General features: G+C 36.2%; 1 protein-coding gene across 1 annotated transcript in view; it reads right to left on the bottom strand.

Moving 5' to 3' along the window:
- Positions 1 to 2,942: 2,942 nt before the first annotated feature.
- Positions 2,943 to 21,142, bottom strand: part of LOC149777249 (cyclic GMP-AMP synthase-like receptor 1) — a 38,809-nt gene continuing 20,609 nt past the window's right edge. The window contains exons 2-5 of the mRNA XM_089941992.1: positions 13,007 to 14,016; positions 8,098 to 8,359; positions 6,824 to 7,036; positions 2,943 to 6,032 (exon numbers count right to left, since the gene is read on the bottom strand). Coding sequence (XP_089798118.1) covers positions 5,596 to 6,032; positions 6,824 to 7,036; positions 8,098 to 8,359; positions 13,007 to 13,846 — 1,752 coding nt within the window. The 5' untranslated portion in view covers positions 13,847 to 14,016 and the 3' untranslated portion in view covers positions 2,943 to 5,595. The remainder of the gene's footprint in view (positions 6,033 to 6,823; positions 7,037 to 8,097; positions 8,360 to 13,006; positions 14,017 to 21,142) is intronic.

Genomic DNA, 21,142 nt, shown 5'->3' with positions numbered 1-21,142 from the left:
TTTCTCAAGCTCTTTTCACCTCTTGGAATTGTTTCATGCGATGTCACTTTTAATTGATAGCACTAACGAATGTTAGCTTCATGTTGAGCAATGCGGTTTTTCGTTTCCTTTAAGAACGCAAGACCTGGAAGCTAAACACCCGCGACATCCCTCTACACAATCCATATGTTGCTCACGACTGATAAAGCGCTGATCACATCTGTCTGAACGACATGATGGTATACTTTCCTAGGATAACGAGGTGCCAGAATGTCTCGAAACATTTCGTATTTTAGGAATTCCGTACACTCTTGGTAATGCCAGATTGATGCAAATGAATTTCTGCTTCATGCCGTAGTTTGGGCCTGTCCGATCATCCAATGATTTTGGAAAATCTTTTCCGTTCTGCTGTATCGTCATTCTTGGCACAAGTTTCAGTTACTACGATGACACGGTCTAAACATATGTAATCTTGGTAATGGCTAATTAGGACGATGCCTATCTTGGTAATGAAGTGTTGATCTAACAATAAAAATTTGCATTTTCCGCTATCCTTTGCAGGTCAGACATGGATCATGTGAAGAGTGGATTTTCCGTAGTCTTGTCAATATTTCCATTAGGTTTTGGAACATGTTTAATTGTGTCCAAAGCTTTGGAAAAAGTTAATTGTGCTGGTGCACTAAATTTCATCTTCCTAAGAGACTTCACACATTTTGTGAGTAATGGAAGTCTCATATAATCGTTATCTTGTACTTGGCATTGTTGTTTTTGATTTCCCTAAAATTACCTAAAATAAATTCGTAATAAAGAGATCTGGTTTCTCTACCGGAACTTGAGATTTCAATGATTTTAATTTCACTTTTGCGAAGACCGAATGTAGAAGTAATCTTTAGGACCTACCAAAAGACGTTTTGGTGCCTGATCTTAGCTTTCTTGGTCTTGTAGTGGACGTAAATAGAGTTAGCTCAGGTTCAATCATGTTTGCTACAAAATCTCTATCGTCAGTTGGTACTAAGCGAATGAGGCGAATCAAAATATAATTTTCAGGTTGGCTCCTTTCTTGTTGGAAATGTTAGACATTTTATGATGATTGCATGGATATTAAAGTCAATATATATGTTATATTTAAAACACAAAGCATATTGGGTTCTGGAATGTCCACAACGTGAAGGAAAAGTAACATCTACAGCAGCCGGAATAATAGTCAAACTATCCCGTTAGTTTAAGAAAAGTCTACTGCAGGCGCACATCGATATACTGTCTCCATTCAGTCATTGGCATTGCATTTGAACTCTATATTATAAACATATTTTGAAAGTGACTTAATGTGTCTGCTGGTTTCCGAATATATGCAAGGGGTGTGAAGCTTGTCTAATTTTCTGAAATGGCTGTAACGGTAAGCTTGTGAAGAACTGTAAACCGTGTTTACCCTCTTTTGTTAACTGACAGCAACACAACATTCAGGGGCACCAAGATCACTTGCAAAACATATATACTACTCAAATCATTGCCACTCCGTGTTTTTATGCTTTACGTTTGTCTTCGGCAATGTCTATGTCTGTTTACAATATATAAAAAATTGTGTATCTAACCACTGCAACATTTTCGTGTTTGGAAGTTTATTTGTATGTAAACAAGGTGAGCATGTATAAACATCCTTGTGGGTTTAAGGGTGTGTGTTTGTGTGATTGTCTTGCAGCTTACTCCTTTCTTTTCATAGAAGGTGTCTTGTTTGCTTGTGATAGTTTCAATTCGACATGTTACCTCACAGAACAAATCTCTCTCTGTCTCTGTCTCAATAAACAGGTTAAACTGGATGGGTAGATTTCGTTGGCATGAAAGCCATTTCTCCTCACATTTAGTTTACAATTATTTATAGGAAGACAATGCAGATCTAAAATTCAAATACATAGATATTCGATTGTAAAAATACATATCTGTTTACAAATACTACATGGACCGCTCCAGTAGCCTAGGTGTTAGAGCGTCCGCCTCGAATGCGGGAAGTTGCGGGTTCAAATGTTCCTCTCTATTGTGTAAATTTGTCATCAGACTAAGTCTCAGGAACCCTGACAGTCGGAACAGCGTGTTTTGTTCTCATTGGGGGGAATTCATTTCTTACTAGGCTTGATATAAAATTGTGGTTAATCCACTTGTAACTGACAAGCCTTGTCAGTAAGTCGATCCTATTGATAAAGAATTCCCTGATTTATACCCAGCTTTTGCAGTTACTAGAAGTATGGCAAATAAAGCTCTTGAGAATGATGTTGATCAGAAAAGTATTCACAAGTATTGGTCAGGCTTTTCATGAGGTCACTTTCACTCCTTGTCTGGATCAATCAAAGAGTATTGATCACAGTGATCCTCTTTTAACTACTCATTCTCTTTATTCTGACCAGGGTGACAAACGACAATCACTTCTTGTCGAACAGGAAAAAGATCATGAGATCTGTTTGTTCCAAAGGGCCATTAGTGAAACTGAAGCCACAGAAGTACATGTTTGTTATTTAAATAAAAAAACGGATTCTTATGAGAAAATGGAGACCTCCCGAGGTGATGAGTGGTCAGTGAACTATCAAATTGTAGGTCCAAAATCATACAGACAGGAAATTCTTAGTCTGGCCCGTGAAACTCATTTGGCTGGTTATTTAGGGATTAACAAGGCTTATCACAAGATCTTGAATCACTTCAATTGGGCAAAAATTTAAAGCGATGTTTAAATTCTGCCGATCTTGTCATCCTTGTCAAATGGTAGGAAAACCCATTCAGAAGATACATAAGGTTCATATACAGCCTATTCCTGCATTTGATGAACCATTTAGCAGAATAATGGTAGATTGTGTTGGTCCCTTACCTAAGAGTACGTCAGGTAACCAATACGTATCGACCATAACGTGTGCGTCTACATGGTTCCCAGAGGCAATGCTTTTGAGGAAAATTAAAACTGAAACAAAACAATAGTAAAAGCTTTGATTAATATTCTTTATTCAATTTGGGCTCCCCAAATCTGTACAATCTGATCAAGGTTCTGAGATTTTACAGCCGATTATGATTGGATGTGGCATTCAGCAATTCAAGTGAAAAGTGAAATTATCGTTTGACAGAACTACAATGGAGAAAACTTTTGAGTCTGGTGATAGAGTTCTGTTCTTCTTGCTCATTCCTCAAACTTTTATTCAGATTAAGTAATACGGCCCTAACAAAGTTAAGAATAAAATGAGTTAAATTATAATAATAGTACTACTTGGATGTAAATAAATTAAAGGAGTACCAGTATGTTACGAGGGATAGCCAGGTTAAACATGCAGTTAATTAGTACCTGTCCCACTCACTGAGGATTTAATAGAAGGAATGCAATCCGACTCTACTGGTTTTGGAGTTACAAATCTTCGGAACTCAGAAATCACGAATAATCTGGACCAGAAACTTTCACATTTGCAACAACAAGAAAGGAATGAACTCAAACATTTATTATTTGAATATGAGCACTTATTTCCAGATTTTCCGACAAGAATATATCAAATTTACCATGACGCTGAAATTGTAAATTGCACACATGGGAAACAACACCCGTACAGGATGAACCCTCTCAAACAGAAATATTTGAATTCAGTATTTCTTGGAGAATGATTTAATAGAGCCGAGTAAAAGTGACTGGAGTGGACCATGTATATTTGTTCCGAAACCATATAAAACTTCCGCATGTGCACTGATTATAGAAAGGTGAACAGTGTGACTAGAAGCATTCATTTCCATTACCGAGAATCTATGACTGCATTGATCAAATTAGAATTGCAAAGTTCGTCATCAAATATGCGTGTTTTACCCTTTCTATTGCATATAGGTAGTGAGGCCTGGACAATTTTCTCATTCACATTTCTTGCGTTCTTGTTGTAACTTCAGGTCTGCATACTTATTTTATGTTGTATTTAGATATTATTTGAGAGGAAACATTTGTTCGGATTATTAAGTGGAGTAGAAAGTGTTCATTGGACTATAATATTACTATGGGACTATCCTGGACACGTCAGGACTATTGGCGAACCAGTATTTTCGTCGATTTGAAATTGATGCAGAACATTTAATTCTTTTGGACATTAATATAATAATTTCACGATTATTTTGAATTCAATTCAGAATACCATAAGTTTTTTTTTAAATTTTCATTTATAGCATTGATAATTAAATGGTTTGCTGAGTTTTACAAAACTTGATGGTTTTGTTTTTTTATATTACTTAGTTTATGACATAGAGTCAAACTGTTTTGATTTCCAAATGAATTCCAGTGGTGCTTCGAATGAATTTCCACTTTTGGACGTCTTGATGCACCAGTATCATGGAATGTGGCGATGTCAACGGTTCAGATATATCACATTTATATAATCCAAAATGTCTCTAACTTAATTAACAATAATTCCCAAATCATGTTTAGTCTAAGAAGTATTAATAAGCATTGTGTGAGGGACCCTGAGTGGCCGAGTGGTCTAAAGCGCTCTCCGTTACGGATCACTGCCATCTCACCTCTGTCTGCGTGGGTTCGAGTCTCGGATTCGGCCAATGTGGGTATGTGAGAAAGCTTGCCAGTAGCTTCTCGTGGGTCGGTGGTTCTTTCCGGGGTTTTCTCGGGTTCTTCCTCCACCATTAATACTGGCCGCCTATCGTGTGCTGAAAAATGGCGTTAAACCTACAACTGCAACAGTGAGCATTGTGTAGTTCCAGTGAATAATTTAAATAAATGAATCCTCTCAAATGAAAACTGAACACAACAATAAGATTGATTCCACTTCTGATGTGAAGGAAGGAATGAAGAATTTTGAGGTAGACAACATTAACATAAAATGATCTGAATATTTAATAGATACACACAATGAAATATTAGCTATGTATTATGTTGTTTACAATATAAATGTCGCTAGTCATATAGGCCCTTAACTCGATTACTGACCGATGTCAATCACACATAGATATACATAGATATACATAATATATAATCATGGAGAAAAGCCAGCAAACAACACCAATGAAATAAACATAACAGATGAAATGAAACGGTAATAATTCCCGTCATCCAAATAAATAGAGCCAACGCTTATAAATAATATATTTTCCTATGAACTGCATGTAGCCTTTCTTGGTATTTTGATGGAGAACAGCTCAAGGTCGTGCTTTGAGACTTGTAATCCACAAAATTCAACATAGGACGATACATGCATATGTATTATGAAATATGGTAGGGGGTTATGAAACTATTATTTGCAAGTAAAAACAAAATTATACAAAATGGAAGGATTGTTTAGGTACATCAGACCTCTAAAATACCCAGGAAATCAAGGCTTCATAGAAACTAATAAATTTTACGGAAAACAGAAAATATTTTGCACCAATAACTTAAATGGCAAGCAACATAGATAACAAAGCCTAAGCTACGGACTGTACCAACAATAGTTACAACAAGGCGTAATGAATGGCCGATGTTTACACAGCAGTTACAACAAAGCGTAAAATGCAGGCTTCTTGAAATGCTAACTATCTCAGTAAAATGAATTCTAGTTCTGGCTGTATCTGATCAATAAGAACAGTATCTGCAATAAACATAAATCATGTACTTGCTTGTGATTACTTTTGCTTAATTAATTTCGGGCTGGGAGATTGGTTAATATAAGCTATGAAAAGATCCACCTCTTTCTTTGGCACTTCCGTCAGAACATTGTGACCCGGGACAAAATAATTCATGAGGACTTTATTATTTAGAACATTTCTAAGTTCTTTTTTTGCGTTTTCGATACATGTTTTCATGTCACGTTTATCCCAATCTTCGTCTCTTGGGTTATTGTCAAATGCATGAAGCATGAATGTACGGAGATGAAAAGTGGATAGATGTTTGATGTCAGTGTTGTCAGATCTACACTCAGACAGAAGCGATTTGAGAGCCTTCAGAACAGGCTTTCGACATGTAGGTGGTTCGCGCGCGCCATCTGCGTGTTTCCAAAGCAGCTTTTCCGTGTGAGAAAAGGACTCCCTCCATAACATCCGTCCATCAGAAACCTTGTCGACTGATAAAGAAAATCTCACTTTAAGAGCTGTATCAGGCTTTAGTATTATACTTTTATTGGCAATTTATGTCATAACACACACACACACACACACACACACAAATGAATTCTTAATAGATTGTATTTTATTACAAACTGACAAATTTCCAACCTACATCTATATAACGCAATAAGTTAGTTGCTGGTTATTGAAAATTCCAGGCTACCATGAGCTCATCTTGCCCCAGGTGACATGTGAGCAAGTTAGGTCATATCGCTTATGGTGCTAAGCTTGTCTGACACAGAGGACGTTTACTGCGCTAATGGAAAGACATCAAGACAGTTGCCCTATGTAACATGTATAAATTCAATAACTGACAACATCATTTATTTCATCCAAACTGTATAAAGTTTGACTGTAGACCTAAAATATAACACATACAAAGTGATCAAAGTTTCTAAAGAAGAACTTCGGTGTTACAAACGATACATTGCTAATAAGTGTACCTGGTTAAAACGATTCTAGAGATTCGTCAATTATCTACCATAAACCAATACACTATCGAGATTGCATGCAGTAAGTGGGATTATACACGTAGATTTCTACAGCTCTGTATACTTGAGGTAAATTACTACACTATTCAAGTAGCCTTCTACTTTGCATCTTCTAGAACATATAATTTCAGTTAATAAAAGAAAGGAAATAAACAATCAAATGTAAACAAGACAGAATTTTCAACATACAGACCTGAGAGCAGGCCAGCAGAGGGAAATAAAAGACACATATAAGTCAGAGAGTGACGGAAACCAACCATTTGGATGTTCTCTAGCTACACAAAAGTACTCCTGCTTCAATTCCGCCAGATCTATGCTAGTATCCCATTTTGGTTTCCATGTTCTGATAGCGTTGCATTTGGGCCAGCCATCAAAATGTAGACCCGGAACGAGATCTACCTCCAACTTTATTCCGGCACCGACATCGTACAAAATGGTGAAAGCTGGGCTTGACGGATTCCTGAACAGACCTGGAAGAAACCGTATAAGTGCGATAAATATACACACATCAATTTTTTATCTCTCCGAGTTAATTAATACAATTTTAATAGCAAATATAATCAGTACTGTACCATTATAAATTTAAAGTTGGATTGTGCATATAAGTATAAATGATAAGAAGCCAATCAATCGCATCGAATGCAGATGAACATTTCTCAAGCTACAGAAATTTCATGCATAACATAATAATACCAGTCTAAAACGTATGGGTTACATAATACTAGAAATCGGCATTCTGTACAAAAGTGCATTCAAATATTTTACTATCTAAATGAGAAGAAAAGAAAACCCTGTTTCTTCTGAAAATGAAAACAGTCACATGGTCATCAATGTAGATGTATAATTGAAATATTGTGTGATTATAACTTTGAAATCTTCTGAACAATAAAAGAAAATGAATACAATGCAGCCTTCTGTAACAACCGCTCGGTCGTACTCATCAAGATGATATGTTAAGTCTCATACCGAACTCGTGGTCACATCTACAAAGTGCAAGCAGATCCAATACACGCACCGGAAACACCGAACCCGCTACACTCATTTAATTGAAATTTGCATTTAAATGTGGAGGGCCTGGTCTGCAAGCATACTGAAGATAATAAACTCTTCTGGTAACTGTTACATGCTACCATCGATAGGTGTAACTTAAATGTTTTTTACATCAGACTTGCAGTGAACCTATTTTCAGTATATATCAAAAGTAAAGACTGTATCTTTTTTTAAACAATTAAATACGGTCTCACTCTGGAGCAAAACTTTATTTATTCCTTGTCAATTAAATGACGAACACAATTATAAAGTCAATTATACATTATATAAAGTGCAAAAAAAAGGTTTGAAATTAATGTATTCCTCTTCAAGTTAGACTACTATAGATATTATAAGCAATCTGAAATATGTAATACTTGCATTTCAACCTGTTAGAATTGTCTGAATCCACTGTTATAGCAATAATGGCATACCATAACATTTCATATCAGTCATTTTTCAACAAAATTTGAAATATTAAGCACTAACTGAATAAACTTACGGTATATTCTCCTACTTTGTCTGAAACTTGGATCATTGATAATTCTGTCAAATTTTTCGAAGCTGTATTCCTTCATTTTACCAGGTGAGAAGTAGTCGTGTTCTTTTATAAGCTCTAACTTCTTCATCTCTGCAAACTTTGGTTCATCTTTACAGACGGTGACCTTACAGTAACCGAGTGTTGTGGTCTGTGTGCAAAATTCTGCTATGCATTTTACGTCAGGATATAGAATAAAGTCATAATCTCCCGCTATCTTTGTTATCTGAAATGAAAAGTAAGGAACCAGTTGTTAAAAGTTTCTCAACATGTGTCTCTCTGTCCGTCAGTCCTTCCGTGTCTATGTCCCTCTGTCTCTCCGTGCCTCTGTTTCTCTCAATTGCTTTTAAAATATACCCCCCAAAATGGAGGAAATTTTAAAGTTTCTTTTACTTACTTATAAGTGAAGCCTTGGGGAAGAAAGGCTGTAAATGAATGGGTTTTTTTAAATTTAAAAAACAGTAGACTCCATCTAACTATAGTGTCAAATGTACGAACTCAGACGCACAAAACATTGCAGCACATTTATCAAATACAGACAGTGTAAAAACCAAAAATGTAGCCAGTGTATGATACAGGTCAAGTGTATGATCACACTGAGTCAGTATATGATGACATGGGTCAGCATGATGCCCCATACTGCAGACATAGTAGCTATATGACTGAAAAATTGCTTAAGCTACGTTAAAAATCCAAATCACACACACTCTTTCCTTTGTACACGATCTACATCAATGCCTTAAATCCAAATCACACACACTCTATTCTTTGTACACGATCTACACCAATGCCTTAAATATTCTAATTCCGATATGTTTGTTAATGACACTAAGATCTACCATTCGGGCCGCTTATAACCCATGTCGATTATCATCTTCAGACCAAATTTAACTGTACGACGTGTGCTCTCACAACAGCGAGGCTAAAAACTGGCAGCACCAGGTCGTATAAAGGGAAAGTAATGGGCAAGAGTTACTGCCCAATCTTTATTTAAAATAACAGGAAATTACGATTTTTGTCCTTTAGTAGGGCTGGATTCGCGAGGTATGAAACTCCGCTCCACTCCAAAAGTGTCCAATATTACTTCAGCGAGACATATGTTGATTGATTTTGAACTTGCCTTTGTATACTTTCTGTATATACTCTCCTAACTTGCAAGATAAATTCATTGATAATAATCGTCATTTGGACATTCATATTAATATTTTACTGAGTAAACCGGTCGCATATATGAAAATTATTTCAAATTTGGTTTCTGAAATTTAATTTGTTTGTTAGTTTTTAATATTTTTTAAAAAATCATTCTCGTTATGTGCTATAATAAAACTAACAAACAAATTAAATTAAATTAAATATTCATAGCAAAGTAACTACAAAAACTGTAAACACGACTTTATTTTCATATTTCAAAGGAAGCTTAAATATATTTAATACGCCAAGGATTCAACATTGACAAAACTTTCTGAACTATGTCACTGGAGCGGTCCAACGATTTGTAAAGACCGAGATGCTGATGAAATGGTTTCTAGAAAGAGTCTAGTGATTTAGATCCACGAGATTATAATAAGTTATAAAATACCTATGCCGGTCTCTCAGGTTTCCTTTCATACACTTAACTGACAAGTTATACAGGTATGCGGTCTTGTATATCCGATGCTTTACCACTGTCTTGTCAGAACGTTTATTGTTTCTGTCGTCTCAAATAGAATTTGTCGAAAGAAAATATATATTACAAATATAATACATTGCTTTCATTTCATACTTGAACATCCCTATTCTCTACATCAAATGAGGATTGTTAAACTTTATTCAGATTGATATTTAAAAGGGGGAGCTTTAATGAAAAGGAGAGTAGTTATTCTTCACTGTGTGCATTCCTGTTTACCGACAAAAGTAATTACAGACATAAACGGTACATATACCTGCTCACCGACGTAAGTAATTACATACATAAACGGTACATATACCTGCTCACCGACATAAGTAATTACATTCATAAGTGGTACATATACCTGCTTACCTACCTAAGTAATTACATACATAAACGGTACATATATACAAATAATGACATATTTGGAAACAACTGTGAATGCATGTCATTTGAAAATAACACTGCAAACACACTTGCTAAATGTTGTTTTGATTACTTCCCATTCGGTCGAACATCAGAGCATAGTACAAATAGGAAATAGCAGATAGTTATGTTCACGATTTGTGATAAGAAGAATTTTATTGGTGGTGTATTAATATTTTATTCATAATACTGCAAATTTGCAAGTGTGTGTGTGTGTGTGTGTGTGTGTGTGTCTGTTCCACAATGTCCGTGAATGCGTTTGTTTATTTTGGCTAAGGGCTTGTTTTGTCGCTCCGACGAAAATAAATACTATACTGCATTGCGATCAGACCTCAGTCCTATAATTTACTTACATGAAATATATCCTCATTTTAATCACCCTACCCTTCCATTATTCCGACCATATCTGCTTTATCTGCGATAAAAAAAATTAAAAAATTAAAATTCAAAAAATCGGATGTATGTCAGCTTAGTAGTTTTTTGAAAAATAGAAAATTTTATTCTTCTGAAATTTCTTCGCACAAATAGAAACCGTAAACCATTCGGACTACCCTGGTAATTTTACGATTTGATTGATCGTTTAATTGACGGACAACCTGCGAAGAAAATATTAGACGAATTCGCAAATGCTCGGTCACATTTGCCGTTAAAAAACGAGGTGATCCGAATAACAGAGAACAGTAGTTACTGGCATACGTTCAGGGTATGATTCGTAGAATTCACCGAAACGTTGCTAAAGTTCTGCAAATAAAACCTCAGTTCAGTGGCATTATCTCCGAAAGCGAGAAAAGAGTTGATCAAGCACTCTGTTAAAGAGACTGTCTCTCGTCCACCCTCTCTCTGTCACAGACACACACACGCATACATACACAAATATACACTAATATGTAACGGAAAACATATATACATGTAAGTATTCACCCATAACTTAGATAGACAACTTACAATGTCAGTGATAATGAATATGAATTGACTATTTTGGTTGACCAGTTTTTCTATAAAGGTGAAGAAACATTACTGACATTTTTATATCAAAGTCACATCGATCTCCTTAACAAATCTAAAAAAGCAAACATAAATAACATACATAATTATAAAAAGACAATGATAGCAAAAATTGAATAAAACCAAGAAAACATAATCACAACGATACAACTAGGAACCGTCGACCCCGACGCAGAAGGCTTTAAAATTAACAAGAAAATGTTGAATAAATGTTTGGAATAGTATAATAAGAAATATATCCGTTTTGATAAATATAACCGGAAAAAGAGAACATTGACTTTTTTCTTGCACGTATATGTATGCACTCAATCACACGCACAGAACACGACATCATATATTTGGAACGTTGATGTATAGCTAGATGATGTTTGCCGTGGTATGTAACATTATCATCATTTTGCACTAATAAAACGGTAAAGACTAAATCTCGTGTCAAGAAATGAAAATTTTCTATGAAGTACCCTTATCATATATAGATTTGGAAACGTCATTAAAATATGGCATGACCTAGTATAGTCAAAAGCGAACCTAGTCCCTTGGTAATCTAATTAAAAATGTATTATTATTATATGCTCATTTTTTTCCCGTTAACTTTACATTGTCAGAATCTTGCAGTATTTAACGATATTGCACTCAGGTTTACTTCATATTGCACTAACGTTCACGACACGTGTGCCCAATAGTGTATTAGGAACTACTTTGTAAATACATCATGTACACTCACGTAGTAGACGATTTACATTTTGGTTAATTCAATTTGTTTCTGAATAAACTAAAGCATATGTTTCGTGGACTGCCACATACCAGCTGCTTTGCCACATTCTGCGTTAATTTTTTTGATACAATGTTTCGAATTTAGACTAGCGATAGACGCCATATAGGTCATAAAATTGCCGAGTCCCTACAAATAACATGCAAGTGACAAGGAGTAAATTGTCTTCTTTAGCAGTAATAAGAATTCCAAAAAATATACTGGCAGTTTTACATCCTGAATTTCCTCAAAATGTACTTTCTTAGTACTGTAAATCCAAATTACATGAGCCATGTCATGGGTTCTCAAGCTTAATTACACATTTCGAAATTTCGACTATATTCCAAGTGCAATTACATCCTCCTTAACTGCATTCAAAATGAAATAAACATTATATTCCATAGCGTACATTATGATTTCAAACATTCAATAACAGAGCAGAAACACACTTGCAGATGTCAACTCGCTGTTCCCTCGCTGCTGAAATCAGATGCATTTCATGTAGAACTGACACAGATAAATCCAGTCATTATCACGAAATTTAGCAGAATCGACAAAAATACCAAAAGCCGTTTATTCCAGACTAAACGGAAAAGTTGTTGCAATGCGGAGTCATTCACATCATGAATCTAAATTTCGTTAAGTAGACCAAACCGCCATTTTCTTTCGAATGTGATGTCTAGCGCGCGGCTAAGTTCAAATTTATCTGAGCGGAGTTATGTGCGCATTAATAATATTGCTGCTGTGTACTGACGCATCTGCGCTTTTGTATTTAGGTTGGAATACGGCATAAATTCAGTTACTTTGTTTCCTATAGCATATTTTTGTTCATATAATTAAGACTTATGTAGAATAAGAAAATGAGCATATAATAAAAAGGTTACTGCATTTGAATGCGAAAATATGACCTCGTTTTGTCGGATGGATATACTTCACTCCCAAGGTTGTGCAGTATATCCATCCGAAAAACTCGTTCATATTTTCCCATACAAATGCAGCAACCTATAATTATTATTATTATTATTATTATTATTATTATATACCTTGGTCCTGTCGTAATGTGAACCAGCGCTGAATATAGACCAATGGAATGGAGTTCCACATCCGTTAAGTTCCCGAAGAAATACTTCCTTTAGATAATTAATAGCGTCTGTCTCTGACTCGAATTCACTCTTGGTATCAAGCTTTACGTCAAATCGTGATGTTGTACGTCCGGGATCAAGACGCGATTTCGGAAAAGATTCTACTTGGAGTTTCCTCTCACAGTGTGGAAGATGGGATGCGAGGCGTTTAAATGTCCTATGACATATATGACAGGTTTCCTCGTCTTCCTTTCCTTTGCAATGGGGAAGATGTGAAGCAAGACGTTTAAAACTCTGATTACATTTCAGACATGTTTCCTCATCCGATTTATGTTTGCAGTATGGAAGGTGTGAGGAGAGGCGCTTGAAAGTTTGGTGACATTGTGGGCAAATTTCCTCATCTGGTTTGCATTTACTGTTTGGAAGATTGGATGAAGGACGTTGCAAGCCATCATGACCATCAGAAAGTGCTTTTTCAGATGGTACTCCTTTACAATGCGGAAAATGGGAGACAAGGCGCTTGAAAATTTGATGGCATTTTGGACACGTTTCTTCACTGGATGCTCCTTTTTGCTGTGATTTTGTATGCATCCGAGATGTTTCTCCACTGATTATTCCTTTACAGTGAGGGAGATGTGATGCCAGACGCTTGAAACTTTGTTGACATTTTGGGCATATTTCATGGATTTCGAATCTTTCCTTGTTGTTTAGATCACATGAGATATCTTGCGATCCTTCACAATGAGGGATGTGAGATGATACTCTTTTAAAAGACTTTCCACAGCCTTTACACTTTTCCATAACGGTTCTTTATACTGTATGGCTGCACCAAATACGTCACGTAAACTTGTACTATATGTTGGCTTGAAAACTATAAGAAATGTCCACTAACATTCATGCTAGAGCGTCTTCTTCCTCATCTACTGTGAGTGATTTGTATTGGCATTGAAATTTTCTTCAAGCAGTACAATCTGAAAAGACGATTTAATAATGTAAACGTATATCTGAACCAGCTGGGGTTAAGCGTTTTGGGGCGACTATTAACCTGTTGGAGGCTTGTCAGGAGGTTTGTTAGTCGGTCGGAAAGCAAGACGATTGAGGTTCAAGTCTAAACTTAAGAAAAAACTCGGGGTTATTGGCCGTCCAAGATCCAACTCCCTCTCCATTCCATGAAACTAGCTCAAACATGTATTTTACTCATTCTGAGAGCTGACGAAACGTGAGGTTTTGAGAGAGCTGAAACGTGAGGCAAATGAGTCATGCTTTTATTCTTTTAGACACAGTGTACGGCACAAACAATTGTGCTTGGCTTAAACAGGTCAACAAAATATTGTGAGAAATGAAATTGCATGAATGAGTATTGTGGTGTACAAGCAGCAAAGTTTAGGAAAAAATGTAGCATGGGGCCATATTGGAAGTATGTTATCGGAACATGGAAGAATTATAAGATACGTACCAGTTCTGGTGGGTACAATCTATTACGAGACATGAAGAGTAGAGAACGGGCAAGGAGGCATTTTAATAAAGTTATCTGTGAACTACCAGCAGACCAAATTCATTTTGAAAGGTAGACTGATTTTATATAATAATGGTACTGTGTCATACCTACTGTCTGAACTAGCTTCTTCGAAGGAAGCATTTATCCCAAGGTGAATAAGGTAAAGTCTTCGCACTGCAACTTAATCAGGCTACTTTATGAGGCAACCAATATCGAGCAGAATCTATTGACGGCAATATCAGATAATTTTATGTCCGCTCTCCCTCTTGCAGTAAACTCAGCTGGAGAGAGTGACAGCAATTACTCAAACAAGTGAGGCAAAGAGAAGTCACAGAAATAATCAACCTTTTTAAAACCAAGATGAGAAGAAAATGCAATCGTTAAAGACTACGCTATTACTGTGGCGGTAAAGCAATTCATATAATCTGAAGCTTGGTATTTCTTAACTTTCCAAGAGACTGGTATATAAAGCTATGACTAAAACTAAGAAAAGAGAAATGCCAGCTAAATGGATACATTGTCTTGACCAGACATCTGGTGAAAGCAACATAAAAGCAGCAAAACAAAGAAGACAGCATAAAAATCGAAATGCTACATATTGTCGAGATGGAGAAGCTGATTGCTAAATCCTATGCTCTAACTCAAAGGTGAATTGAGGAATATATGCGCTAGGGTTTGTTAGGTACAATGTGCTCGCTCTCAGACTGTCGCAGTAACAACCATTTCATGGAAAACCCACATCACAACTCCAGACTAAATTCGACTATTTTCGGCTATCGTAGCAAAAAAATAACGACAATCGCTGCTTTGAATGGCCCAGATAAGCAACAAAACGTTGTTCATTTGGCTTTGTTTTAAAGGTAGGAACAATGAGAATACGCGTGTCGGAAGAAGAGCGTAAAACTCTAGATGGGGTATACACACGATTGAGGTCACATAGATATGCTGGACTGTAGATAATCAACGAAATATAGCCTAGTGAATATATATATATATATATATATATATATATATATATATATATATATATATATATATATATATATATATATATATATATATATATATATATATTGTGTTTGATTCTGGATCGAACGGATAGGCATTGATTGTACAGAGCGAGGACTGGTGTGCTCATTCTTTGTGCTCTGAGATGTTCCGAGCAGCCATACTTTGTACGTTTTTGAACCTTACTTGAGTATAAGAACCACACATAGTATCTCCTATCTTTTTAGCTCATAATTATTGCCGCTCAAAAATGTGGAGTTCTCCGATTCAAAGAATGTTATTATTTTTTATAATTAAAGAAGCATTTGTTTACAGGCACTAAAAGCTGCTTTTCTTTGCGTAACTCTCGTGAACTTGAACAGCATTAATTCGAAAATGCAGGTATGAATGGTGAATAGTAATTAAATAAGATAAGTAAATTATAAATACTATACTACCACTAGAATGACTAATTTCTTGCTTGCTAATTTAAAACATTACACAGTAGTTTAAAACAAGTGCACCCATCAGTTATTTATTATATTCATGTCATGATAGTTAATACTCGAAAGATAGTGTTACCATTATCAGGACAACATAATGGTTGCAAGTTATGTTAATGTATGCCGAAGGCATAGGTCGTCGGAAACCTTGCGCCATTCATTTGGCTTGTGCGGTTCTTTGTTTTAACGTGTCCTTGAGCGTATTGGCACCTTGTTGTAGTTTGGACTGAAGACTGGATTTTCGTATACTGATTCATCATCTATAATTTCTATGACAGATATTAAAAATAGTCCATAGAAAATTAGGATATGACGAAACTAACGGTTTCTGCATATTCCACACAAACTGCAAACTGTAAGGTTGCCAGACATGAAAATACAATGACTTCATTAAGCAATGGAATATCAATCGTGGAGCATCTTGAGATGATTTAGTAAGGAATAGTGATGAGGGTCACCATTGGACAGTGGCTGATTGTGCATATAAAATTAGGCACTACCACAAAACTCAAACATTACAGACAATAACTTACCAAACAGTAGCAACAGGGGACGATTTTTTCATAACTATTGAATATATAAAAATGGAATGTTTTCTGCATAATTTGAGTGTGCAGATTTCAAAAATGAACCCATCTGAATGATTTCTTTTCAAATAAATTCACAGGAAGCATTCAAACACATGTACCGTCCACCATTTTTAATATTGGTCTTAGGCAATTTTTGAAAATTCTTGACCTCGTATTATTTCAAGCTGAAATTTGCATTTTTCTTACATATATTTTACATAGAAATGTTTTGTGAACATTCAGCTTTAAGAATAAATTGACTTTTTATATGTTCCAGGTAATTCAGAAGCCCCACTGTGCCTTTTATCAACCCCCCAAACTTTTTTGCATTAAATACTATATTTTTGAGTCATACACAAGTTAAAATTATATGTTGCTTTTAAAATGGTATGTTTTCTGCTTAATGTGAGTGTGCAGATTTCAAAAATGAACCCATCTCTATGATATCGTGTCAAACAAATTCACAGGAAGCATTCAAACACATGTACCGTCCACCATTTTTAATATTGGTCTTAGGCAATTTTTGAAAATTCTTGACCTCGTGTTATTTCAAGCTGAAATTTGCATATTTCTTACATATATTTTATATAGAAATGTTTTGTGAACATTCAGCTTTAAGAATAAATTGACTTTTTATATGTTCTAGGTAATTCAGAAGCCCCACTGTGCCTTTTATCAACCCTCTCAAATTTTTTTGCATGAAATACTATATTTTTGAGTCATACACAAGTTGAAATTATATGTTGCTTTCAAAATGGTATGTTTTCTGCTTAATCTGAGTGTGCAGATTTCAAAAAATGAACCCATCTTTATGGTATATTTTTAAACAAATTTACAGCAAGCATTCAAACACATGTACCGTCCACCATTTTTAATACTGGTCTTTGGCAATTTTTGAAAATTCTTGACCTCATGTTATTTCAAGCTGAAATTTGCATATTTCTTACATATACTTTATACAGAAATGTTTTGTGAACATTCAGCTTTAAGAACAAATTGACTTTTTATATGTTCCAGGTAATTCAGCAACCCCGCTGTGCCTTTTTATCACACATACCCCCCAACATTTTTGCATGAAATACTATAGTAGTGAAGGGGGGCACTTTACCGTCAATGGGAATTAGCATTAAAAACACCCCTGGGCAAGATTACCGTCAAGGGAAATTTAACATGGAGAAAAATCGTGGGTCAGATTACCGTCAAGGGAAATTAACATAGAGAAAAAAAAATCGTGGGGCAGTTTAGCGTCAAAGGAAATTAAACAGGGTGGGCCTTTATAGCGTCAAGGGAAATTGAACATGGGATTTTTTTATATTTTTTTTAAAAAAATTAAAAAATAAAAAAGGGGTAGGCAATGGAAAGGCTATCTCTTTTCGAGAAATATGGGGGCCCTGAAAAGGGCCTTTGGGTTTTTTCTTCTTCTTTTAACTTCTTAACTTCTTCCACCATCCTCTTATTTTGTCCATCAACCCCTTCTTCTTTTCTGTTTCCGGCAGCCAGTCCGGGTGGCCCATGGCCCGGAACTTCTCTTGGATTTTCATCCAGTTTGTGTTCAGTTTTTCGAATTCATCCTTTTTTTTTCTATTTTCTTCTTCTTTTCTTTCCTTTGACCACTTTTCTTTGATCTTCTTGACCTCTTCGGTCAGCACATTCCTCATTAGTTCTTCCGCTTTCTTAAGTTTTTCTAACCCCCACTTCGCGAAACACCAATCTGTCCATTCTACAATGTCTTCTAGAAAGCACCTTGCACTCGTCACATGATCTATTGCTTCTTTTAACTTACCCACTTTCACATACGGTGGGTTAATTAAACCTCTGATTCTCTTCTCCTCATCCTCTATCATTTCTTTTACAATATTTACGGATAAGTGGAAGCTGGTTACTTGTCTTGAGACGAAGTCTTTTGTCACTGCATACCTCCATTCCTGTTCAACCCTTTCTACTACACTCAATCCATCCACCATCCAATACCAACTTCCCATAAGATCGTTGTATAAAGCTGAAGCTGCCGGCATCTTCTTGTTCGCTTATTCCGTAGAATGGGCTCCAATGACCAACACTGTTAGTTTTATAGTGAAAGCGCGTACGTGAAGGAAAACATCCCCTGAAAACATAAAATTGATCTTACCTCGATCATGACCAAGCAACGCGCGGACGTGAAGGAAAACATCCCCCTACTTTTCTCATTTCATATAATAAAACCCTAACTATACTCTCCACATACGCTAAGAAACCCATAATCTACTATTCACACAAACTTACGTGAACGGTTACAAACAAAAACACACAAACACACAAACACATACACTCTCACTATGAATAAAGAGTTAGTGTTTATATTTACACTACTCTACCTACACACATTGGCAAATGGATAGTTATTTCTTTTCTAGAGTATTGGGTAGCCCTGAAAAGGGCTGTTGGTTTTTATTTTTTGAACTTCAGATGCAGCTATCTAATGGTTGCACCTTCCAGGCCTGGCGCCGCACACGCATCTTTGACTACAGTCTCTTTTTACTTTTTGTCTTGAGAGTGCAGAGGCGGGATGATTCGCTTCAGCACCCCAATCCTCTGTCTCGGGAATATTGTATGACATCCTCTCTCCTATTTTCTTTTCCTCTTCTTCCCTCTCTCTTCTTTCCTCCTCTTCTTTCTTTATTCTTGCTTCTTCTACGATAGCCTCCGCTGATAGTTCGTTTACTATGCGCCTGGCATATTCCAGGTGCATCTGGAGTTCTAACAGTTTCACAATTCTGGTGTTCATTCTTCTGGCGGTGTTGATCAATCAACAAGGGTAGCTGGACTGCCGAACGAGTTTCAATTTATACTGAAAGTGCGGACGTGAAGGAAAACATCCCCTAAAAACATAAAATTGATCTTACCTAGATCATGACCAAACAACAACAACAACGCGCGGACCTAAAAGAAACACTCACTCACTTTTTATGCTACCCATCATTATTTTAAAATTTTTTTATAAATCACTTCAATAGACTATCCACATACGCAAAGCAATCCAATCTAACTCCAAATATACACCTCAAACACCCAAAAAACATGATTTTAATCTACTATCCACACCAACGTACATGAGCACTTACAAACACACAAACACATACCCTCACATTTTTAAATAAAGATTTAGTGTTTATTTTCACACTACTCTACCCTCACACATTGGCAAATCGATCGTTATTTCTTTTCTAGAGTATTGGGTAGCCCTGAAAAGGGCTGGTTTTTTTTGTTTGCTATGGCATTCTTTTTTAGTTTCTAAGAATGCGATGTCCTCTGAGGATAGACTTTCTGGCGATAGGTCTGCTTCTTCGGAAAGAGAAGAACTCTTTGGTGTCGATACGACAATCGACAAAGCCTCTGTCAGCTTCAGGTTGCTGCTGCTGCTGTTGTTGTTGCTGCTGCTGTTGCTGCTGTTGCTGCTGTCTCTGAAGTCTGTACTTCTCTGTCCATTCTTCTTTTTCCCTGTTCATTTCTTCTCTGAAGAGTTCTTCTATCAGGTCTTCAGTGATTTTTAACATTCTCACGTTCTCTATTTCTTCTGGCTTCGGTATCAGACTGTGTCTGACCCTATGCAAATTCACGTAGGCTTCGTTGAGTTTAGCTAGTTTGGAGCACATCTTCTTAGGAGGATGAGTCGACAATGGATGGTTAGACTGGAAACAACCCCGGTTCTTAAAGTCAAAGCGCAGACGTGAAGGAAAACATCCCCCACACGGTTTTCGAGCCGCAACGTTCAGTGAGTGTCATGAGAGGGATAGTAAGAAATGAAAGAGCATCAATCCAACATTCTTATAGCTAAACAAACCACAAAGGCATTTTTTTCAAAACACAACATTTTTTATTCAATAATCACTTAACACTAAACAACAACTCTAACATTTTTTAACAATAATCCAACAATATAACATCAAACAATTTTTTTCTAATCACAAACATTTTTTCTCAATTGACCATCTACTTTAAACAGGGCTGACAACGTTGTGAATGAAATTGTGATTTCCACTGTTGGAAATCATTAGGCCATTGATGGACACTACGTTTCCTAGCTTGAGACAAAAGATAAGCATAATGGTCACAAAACCATCGATCTACTTTCACATCGTTTCTAGAAGAAGAACGAGAATCAAAATGAGTCACTAAATGTTCTAAGGAATAGCCCAGGCTGCGATGATGCAGAAAATACACACAGTACTGTCCACACACCAAGGAATCTCTGCCTTGTAATTTCACGTTATTGAATCGGGTGGTTTGAGCATTTCTTCTCATAAAGTCAATGATATCGTCTTCCAAAGGGGGCAATCCGTACGAATCGAAATATTCCACACATCCTTCTTGAGGAAAGTAGACGGCTACCCAGTGGGTTCCTGGGAGATGACTGTCGTCCGTGTTGATCACGTAAGCTTGATGGTCTTTAGGTTTGCGATGAGGGAGTTCATCTTTAGCACAGACGACAGGATTCCAAGAAGACGTATACGAACTGTGGTTCAAAAGGTAATAAAGTTCCCAGGTATCCATTGTTTTGTCT

This window comes from Sinohyriopsis cumingii, chromosome 18 (genome assembly GCF_028554795.1).
Source record: "Sinohyriopsis cumingii isolate HCF-2022 chromosome 18, ASM2855479v2, whole genome shotgun sequence".
Taxonomy (NCBI): Eukaryota; Metazoa; Mollusca; class Bivalvia; order Unionida; family Unionidae; genus Sinohyriopsis; species Sinohyriopsis cumingii.
This window is presented reverse-complemented; position numbering and strand designations above follow the sequence as displayed.